Raw genomic sequence first — 9,441 nt, 5'->3', positions numbered from 1 at the left:
GCAAAGCCCTTTGAGGATCATGCAGGCCTTTGGTGTGACACCACTCTGGGGCTATGGCCCTCTCTGACAAAAGCACAGAGGAGACAGACAGACACTAACACACACACACGCACACACACGCACGCACACACACACACACACACACACGCACGACACACACATGCATGACACACACACACACACACACACACACACGCGCACACACACACACACACACACAAATGCACACATGCACACAAACACACGCGCACGCGCATACACACGTCCCTTCCTTGGTACAAAGAAGAACATAGTTGGTGGAGGCAGACTCACACCCAAAGGCCAGCTCCATTCACCCTCTGTCTCCTCCCAATATACGCTGAACAAAAGGAAGGGAATTGGGGGTGCTGGATGGCGTGGTGGCTGGGGAATCCAGAGTAAATACAGGGGACTGCCCTTCAACCTGCCTCTCTCTTTCAACAAGCACACACGTGGGAGGAGGAGGAGGAGGAGGATGGAGATGAAGATATAGCAGGCCAGGAAGAAAAGTGGGACAGTGAAAAAAGGTGTGTGGATGCTGGAAAGAGAGGAATGTATGCATGCATGTAGGTGTGTGTGTGTGTGTGTGTGTATGTGTGCATGTATGTTTGTGTGTGTGTGTGTATGTGTGAGACAAAAAGGGAGAGAGAGAGGGAGTTTGTATGTGCACTTGTATGTGTGTGTGTGTGCACATGAAAGGTTAATGTAGATGTCAAAGAGCTGCTGACAGAGCGCACACACACACACACACACACACACACACACTCTCTCACTCACTCACACACACACACACACACACACACACACACACACCAAAATAAGCATCACCACAAACAACAACACCTATAAGAACAGACATGAGCAACATATCCCCACTGCACACAGACACACCCCATCACCAGAGCCATCAGCTGCCTGGCCAAACCCAGCCAGTCCCCTGGCAGGCTAAACACACTGCCACCTCACACATGACTGCTGTTTACACCTTCAACATTCAACATTCCCTTGTTTTTAAATGCCAGGGAACTCTTCTGTGAAAGGAAGAGAGTTGGGCGGGAGAGCATGATAGAGAGAGAGAGAGAGAGAGAGAGAGAGATAAAGAGACATTCAGACAGACAGGCGGAGAGAGAGAGAGAGAGAGAGGTAGAAGCACAGAACAGCTTGGTCTGACAGTGAGGGAGGCTCCCTGAGCACTCAGAGCCCACCATACCACCAGGGGTAGATTTCCAGCTGCAGATAAGCATCTTTAATTAAATATTTTAAAAAGTTCAAGTAATTAATCATGTGGAATGGGGTCGAGGACAGTGTACGCCTACCTGTTAAAAGGTGTGCATGTGCATACTGTGTGTGTGTGTGTGTGTCTGTCTGTGTGCGTGCGTTCGTGCGTGAACTTGTTCCTGTGTGTGTATGTGTGTGTGTTCTGCTACCACAGCAGTTATGGAGAGTATCCTGGCCCTAAGATATTCTATCAGACCTCTATTCTTGGTCAGATTAACCATCCAAGTTTTTTTTTCCGAAATATTCATTTATTTCCCCTAAAGGAACACTCAGAGAACTGCAGGGAGATAGAGAGCTAGGGAGGTGAAGAGAAGGAGGAGAGGAAGGGGAAGAGGTGAAGGATGCTCATGAAAGTGTGAAAGTGTGATGGAGGACCCCCCCACCCAGTGATCCTGCACTAGGGCTCCTCCAAGCCCCCCAACCCTGCTCCCACACTAAGGTGGGGATCACATTAGCCAGCGGCAAGCGGCAGGTTTCCTATTGTTCTCTATGGTTCGGCAGCGGAACGGTGGCAACGCTGGCGTAACACTAGCGTTGAGCAAGCTGAGCGTTGAATTTGGTTCAACTTTCAAAGCGCAACGCGAGCGTATTCAATTGACAAACCGTTTGTGTTGCTTAGGAACGAGATAAAACTTATTATGGTCTGAGCGTTGCGTTACGTTTGGCGCTGCCGCTTGCCGCTGGCTGATGTGATCCCCGCCTAAGGCTCCTCCAAGCCCCCCAACCCTGCTCCTGCAATAGGGATCCTCCAAGCCCCCCAACCCTACTCCTGCAATAGGGCTGTCCTCCTCTTCATGATTGAGGTCCTTACCCACTCATCAATCGACTGCTTCTGTGCAGTGAGATCGGATTGGCTGCACACTACTACACTACACCTTGTTAGGGATATGACCTTCACTGACTTCATGACAAACACACAAACACACACACGTACGTACACAGACTCACATGTTCACATACAAAGGAAAAGACACACACTACACACAGCCACTTACACCCACACAAACAGGAAGACAGCAAGATGGACACGAGCACATCATGCAAGACACTCACACTCTCACACAAACACACACACACACACATCCTGGATCAGGCTCTTTTTAGTGTCTGTACCCTGGGGGATTAGCTGTGGTCAGGTCATCATATTTAAGGGCTGTTCTGAAAGCCTGGCTTCAGAAACTCATTTCACCTGTAATCTCCAACTACCCCCGAGGCTGGAGGCCATTAGAGGGCCAGATAGGCACAGAACCTCTGGCCCCCATCACCATGCCGATCTCTCTCACAAGTAAACACACACACACACACAGACATACACTAAGATACACGTATGCACAAATACACACAACACAGGCAGAAAACATAGCAGCACACAAACAAAAATATAGATACACAGGTGTACACGCTAACACAAACACACACACACACTTACAGTACACACACACACTCATGCACCAACAAAGGTTCCTCTTCAGCAAAGGACATCACCTTGTTACCAGACACAAGGCCATACTCTGATTTCCACATCTTCCATTGATCAGGTCAGACAAGTGGCCATTGCATCATGCTGAGCTTTTCAAAGACACACACACACATACACACCTGCCATGGGCCATTGCACATCGATCAACAGAATGAAAAAGGGGGGAAATGCTTGACTCTTTCAACCCTGTTAGACACAGTTATACAGCCACTGACTCCAGTAATGCTCAGGATCACACACACACACATGCAGACTCATAGCCACACATGCATGCACCTATCTACACAGTCCTACCAGTCAATGACTACAGTAATACAAAAATTAACCCTCAAAGTCCTGTACAGCCCTTACAGTATCTGACCATAGGCAGTGAGGGTGCAGTAATCACGGCTAGTCCGGAAGTTAGAAGAAAAAAAAATCAGATTCAGGAACGACTTGTCTGACAAAGACCTTCTGAGTCACACCGTAAAATCACAGCAGGAATGAAAGTATTAAAAAGTATATATAGTCAGACTCAGACACAAATGAAAGTGTCAACTGTTGAGTTGCCAGAGATACACACACAGTTTCAGCAGAGCAGCCAGATGCAAAGCTCCACTGCTGTGGGCCAACAACACTGCCAATGATAACTGCAACCACAGAGACCAATGATGGAGGTTGGGGATGAAAGAAAGCCTCTCAGATATACCACACAGGGTATAACGTGATGGCTTTAAATCAGTAAATCAGATATTTCATCCCATCATTCTTCACATCATTTTCATTACAGTGTGCAGTGTGTACAATGATGTTCTTACGAGCTAGCTCACTATTGTAAAAGGTGCCTTATGCACATTTTTATATTAATATAACAGCTTTGAAGTCATCTTGATGGTAAACTAACTAGTAATAGGGAGAATGGCATGTCTTCTCAGCCATAGCCTACCCTACGGAGAACCAGCAACTTTGTTCTCTCCAAACCCCGGACACTCCCAAATTAAATTACGGCAATTGTGCAATAGCCTTATTATTTGCATGAAATAGCATAATATTACCTTGTCAGTCGACATAGCTCTTCGAAGATTATCTTTGACGATTTGAAAACAAATCCACATGTGCAGTGTCCAGGGGGAATGGGGCAAGCCATGAGCGCTATCTACGACTGGTGTGTAAAATACAAATACTCCACAACTGTAGGGGGAGCCCCTAAACTGCAATGGATTGCTTTAAACTATAGTTGTTGCAGTATTGTTAGTTTTATTGTTGGCGATGTGGATGGCTCTTGGTCTTTAGATTTGTGAGATTTTCAAGCAGACAGTGTTTCCTTACCCTGGTGGCTGGTGCAGGTGTTGTTTGTGTGTTTCTGGACCATTAGAACCTAATAAAGCATGAGTTCTTGTGCTGGGGCAGGTGGGCCAAGCTGACCCTCACTACAGGTGCCTACTACAGGAGGAGGGTAATGCAGCAAGACTGGTACACAAACGGCAAAGCGTGCTAGTCATCAAAACAAGGTGCTGCAGTGAACCTTCACCAGACCTGGGCAGTGTTTGTATATGTGTGTGTGAGTGAGATAAAGAAAGAGTGAGGGGGGTGGATGGGAGGCACAGGTAGAGAGATGAATAGAATGAGAGAGAGAGAGAGAGAGGGGGGTGTTGCAGTGGGAGCTGAAGGTGAGAGTGAACAACAATCACTCTGCTCCACCAAGACGGTGAGGAGAGTGGAGGAGAGTGTATGAGGGCCTGTTTCTGAGAAAATACAACTTCAGAGCGGCCACATTTTGAAAGGGGAGGGGAGGTAATCTCTCTGAAAACCACACACACACACACACACACACACACACACACACACACACACACACACACACACACACACACACACACACAGACAAACAGACTCACATACATACACATTGAACAGTGAGGGAAAGCAGCCCCAAAGCCTCTCTGACAAGATCAACAAACATTGCTGTCTGTCTTGCTTATTCCCCTCCCAAGGTTAATGTAGCAGGAAGCTCAAGCATTTGTGCACTCTTACGGATGGAAGGATAGATTGTTGCCAAAGCATATCTTCAGAACACTCACAGAACTACAGAAACACAGCTAGTTTTCCTCCAGACGGACTTCTTAGACCAGAAGTGACGCAACCCATTTCAGCTTCATGGAGCCAGAAGTGCTTGAATCGATAACTGCCCTCCGACACCGCCCGGTATATGGACCTTCCCACTGCTAATGACCATTTTTGAGTCTACAGATTTTATAGCCGAGCTCGGCAACCACTTCATTATGAATGTATCATTGAGGTGTTATTGAGCCAACGTCCACGTCCAGGAAAGAACGTCCACTACTCAGCAGAATAGAAAGAGAGAAAGAGAGTGTGTGTGAGAGAGAGAGAGAGAGAGAGAGAGAGGATAAAGAGAGAGGGGGAGATAGAGAGAGAGACTTAGGGTACTCTGCTCCATCAGTAACGTGCAATGAATAATTCACAGCTGTCTGTTTGCCAACTTGCCTCCTGTTAAACATGCAGGCAATGGATAGAGAGAATGTGTCTTTTGAGAAATGTTTTTTATGCCATTAGTGTAACCAATGGTGGTGGTGATGGTGTGTGTGTGTGTGTGTGTGTGTGTGTGTGTGTGTGTGTGTGTGTGTGTGTGTGTGTGTGTGTGTGTGTGTGTGTGTGTGTGTGTACTGTATGTTTATGAGTGTGCAATTATAGAAGGATGGCCTCAAATCCATATAAAAGGGCCTACCTATTGCATTATAACTCATCGACACGGAATTCAATTCAATTAACAGAGTTGCTCACTCATCATCTGTTTCATTGTGTTCACTGAAATCCAAACGGTCTAAACATGTACGTCGAACATCTTTGAAAGATCACCCTTCTGCTAAACCTTCCAACAACTGTTATTCTGGAGTGCAGTATAACTCACAGGAAATACAAAGGTGGAGTTACAGTATGTGCACAGTTTAAACTGCAAATAAATGCTATTGCCATAGAGACAGAGGATGGAAAGTTACTAATGACGAGAGAGGGAGGGAGAATGAAGGGGGAAGCCATCAGCAGTCAACACAAGCAGCCTCTAGAACGAGTCCAATGGAACCAGATGGCATGAAGGTAAAGCAGGAAGTGCACAGTGCAGCACAGTCATCAGGAATGAAATACAACCAGCATCAGAGTCAGACAGTCAACATCAGTCCTACACGCTGCCGTCACACAGGGGATTTAGTCCCTGATGCATTGCTTTAAAATGAATGAATTGGTTCTCCTGGGAAAAAAATAACACTGAAGAGGATTATCATGCAGGTGAAACCTGTGGGGCAGTCAGGCGTAAGCAAACACTGTTAACCTTTTTGCAGTGTCGTACAGCGTCTTTTCTCAACAGGACACTGTTAGTCTTCTTTTTAAACAAACAGCGCAATGTGAGAGCCCTGTAAGGATGAGGTGAAGAGACCGATCGGCAAAGCTTCAGGGTGAACACTAAACAGCGCACACAAACATGTTCACCAACATGTGCCCCAACCCCCCGGCGCACGTCACACACCTCAAAGCACTTAGACCAGCAACCCCTGTATTCAGCGTTATGAAGCGGCACTTCAAAGACCTCTAGACATATTGAAGAGGCATGTCTTTTTATACTAACACGGTACGGTTGTCTTGGTGATCCCAATGCAAAAGCTGCTACACTACAGTATGTCCTGTGGCTATTTGTCTGCTTGGACATGTAAGACTAGAGGCTGCGTATTTGTCGAAGTAGTGCTATATTGTGACCTGCGGATGTTTGTTCATGTTCTTACCTCTACCCCTCAGACAAGAACGTAAGCTACTGGAAACAATGGATGTTTGGTACATTTTTGATCAAACATACAATATTGAGATCCCTATACTCAGATCAGTGAATGTTTGATCAATGTTTTTGATGGATTTTGATGTCTGGTGAATGTTTGGTGAAAGTTTGGTGAGTGTTTGGTACAGTAAATGTGGTGAATGTTTGATAAATGTGGTGGATGTTCAGTGAGTGTCTGGAGATTGTTTGATAAATTTGGTGGATGTCTGGTGGTTGAGCTTCTGGTGAATGTTTGGCAAATTTGGTGGATGTTTGGTGAGTGTCTGGTGGATGTTTGGTGAGCTTCTGGTGAATGTTTGGTAAATGTGGTGGATGTTTGGTGAGTTTCTGGTCATGAGTATCCTTGCAGCTTAGCTCAGCTTTAGTCGCGCACCCAATGGAATCAACAAACTAGAAAACTCTCAGGGATTAACTTAATTAAAACATACATTCTATGATTGGGTGGAGATTTTCAAAACATGAACAACAAGAACAAAGCAAAAGAACAAAAGAAAACAATATTATCAAAATATTTATAGAATTCACTCACCGGTACTGCACACCAAGGAACTAAAATATTCTAAATAGGAAATAAGTTATCATACTGTAGCTTTGTGACACACAGATTTACATTATATACATTCTATTTTAAATAAATGTGTTGGTTTGACTGGGGGCTCCTTTTCAACATGGAGTTCTTCCCTTCATTAGAAAGCTTTCTCTGCTAGAGGAATCAAGAGCCCTGTTTGATGCTTCCTCCTTTGTCAAAGAGAAGGCCCAGTCAATCAGATTGCAGTAAGGCTTCTCCAAGTCACTGCTAATGGTCTGACTGGACAACAACAAGCTGTCTCCTTCAAAAGGGGGTGTGCCCTTCACTAGAGGGATGGCAGACGTCCAAACGTTTTGACAAAAAAAGGAAATAAAAATATATATAATATATATATACTTATAAAATGAAAACAGAAGATTGGACAGGAGAGCTAAATCGTCATGTCATCGTTTCAGAATACGAAAAAGCCAACATTTAATCCTGTGTTGTCTTCTTTTTCTTTGATCTTAAGCATTTTTCTTATTATTTGTTGAATTTTTTGTATTTTTTTGTCTTTGAACAGTGTTGTTTTTACGAAAAAAGACAGACTGTTCCTCTTCATACAGTGTAACTGTACATTTTTAAATGCAGGTAAACAAAATGTAAAAGTGCTTTTGTTTAAAGACTTTATCCAGTGTATCCAAAGGTTTTAGCAGGCACTTGAGTCTCTCCCCGTGTGGAGGGCGTGTGTGACAGCGGAGTGTTAAGGTTTGTGTTGTTTTGGGATATTCCTGGGATGTCGTTCATCTGTAGGGGGAACGTAACCAGCATCCAGGCAGAAGCTGTTCAGGAGTCAGCCGCCATCATAGACACGGAACAGACGGAAAAGATGGACAAAAGCCCCCGACAGGCGGTGGCAGTGCTAGCCCAAGATGTCCAGGTAAACAGGCGTGGCCTTGCCCAAGGCGTAGAGGATCTTCTGGATGTCTTTGATGTTGAGCCTCTGCTGGGGCTCCCTCTGCCAACAGCCCAACATCATGTCATACACCTCCTTTGGACACACCCGCGGCCGCTCCAGCACCCTGCCCTGAGTAATACACTCAATCACCTGAGAGAGAGAAAGAGAGAGAGAGAGAGAGAGATGGAGAGAGTGTTGGAGTCAGAGGGGGAGAGAAAGAGAGGGAGACATGGAGAGAGATGGAGAGAGAGGGGAGGGTATCAAAAGTGTAAACTGTCTGGACGTGGAACACATTGATGCATTCACAGGTAATTTCACAGTAACATGAAGTTTCGGTACGACACCAATTCTATGAGACCATGATAACACATCCCTGAAACCGTGAGGTCATGATTGGAATTTGACACCCTGATGGTTGCTCGTTCTGGCACACAGTCGCACCAGATCAGAACCAGATCTCAACCTTATCTGGAATAGATTTGTTCAAAACATGGCCGGGGTTGACTCACAGTGAACCAACTAACTGACTCTCATTTACAAATTGTAACACGGAAGGGAAAGGCATACATACTTTAAATTGGGTAAGGGATAACGCTGGTCATTATCGGGAAAATAAGTCCCGACGGTGCAAACCGGACTTGCTTCACCCTGAAGGGACTTATTTTTCGCGATAATAAATGGCTTTGCTGCTTATTATACAGCTACTTGCCAAAAACGAAAAAATAAACTCCACATTATATGTCTCTTTACATTCATTTGTACTGTTTCGTTGTGGCTTTTGCTGAGAAACAAATAGTTTGCAACACACGCTGAACTTGAATCAAACATCCTTTAGAACACAGCTGATCAACCATCTGTTTTCACTTTTGAATGAAGTTCTATTGCAAGAAGTGACCGGAAGTGACCGGACTACTTGCGGAGTGATATGAAAGACGTAAATCAGAAGCACAAAACCCGTTGCCATTGACAGCGGTAATGATATGTTTCAGCAGTAATTACATGAATATATCTGACCGTAGAATGTTGGAAAATCCAATTCAAGTCATTGGAGCATTCTACTAGCATTGTGAAGAGCCTTTAATAAATCAACTTAATACCCGAGGTTAGGTCTGAATGATGGACTGGAAAAATAAAAGTGTAAGGACACCATGCAGGGTAGTGCCATGAAAAGGCCTACGCTAAGTCCAGCTGCTGGAGACCTTGGCAGGACACAGAGAGGAGCAGAAGCCAGGCAGGACTTCTGTCTCCTACTGACCTCCCAATCCCAAACTCCTCCAGCAGCAAATACTCTCGGTAAGGGGGGCCTCTTCCAACATGTAGTACTACTTTCACATCTGACTGGGACCAGCATGTGGCTTATATAGTAAGCTTATTTA

The 9,441-nt window shown here is 45.1% G+C and overlaps 1 protein-coding gene across 2 annotated transcripts in view; it reads right to left on the bottom strand.

Annotated features, from left to right (window-relative positions):
• Positions 1–4,626: 4,626 nt before the first annotated feature.
• The window catches only part of ntrk3a (neurotrophic tyrosine kinase, receptor, type 3a), a 201,052-nt gene continuing 196,237 nt past the window's right edge, over positions 4,627–9,441 (bottom strand). For both annotated transcript variants that reach the window (XM_048257512.1, XM_048257514.1), the window contains exon 17: positions 4,627–8,215. In XM_048257512.1, the coding sequence (XP_048113469.1) occupies positions 8,030–8,215 (186 nt within the window). In that variant the 3' untranslated portion in view covers positions 4,627–8,029. The remainder of the gene's footprint in view (positions 8,216–9,441) is intronic.

The sequence above is a fragment of the Alosa alosa genome, chromosome 11 (genome assembly GCF_017589495.1).
Source record: "Alosa alosa isolate M-15738 ecotype Scorff River chromosome 11, AALO_Geno_1.1, whole genome shotgun sequence".
In the NCBI taxonomy this organism is placed as follows: Eukaryota; Metazoa; Chordata; class Actinopteri; order Clupeiformes; family Clupeidae; genus Alosa; species Alosa alosa.
Note: the sequence above shows the minus strand (reverse complement) of the source record. Positions and strands in the feature narration are given on the sequence as shown.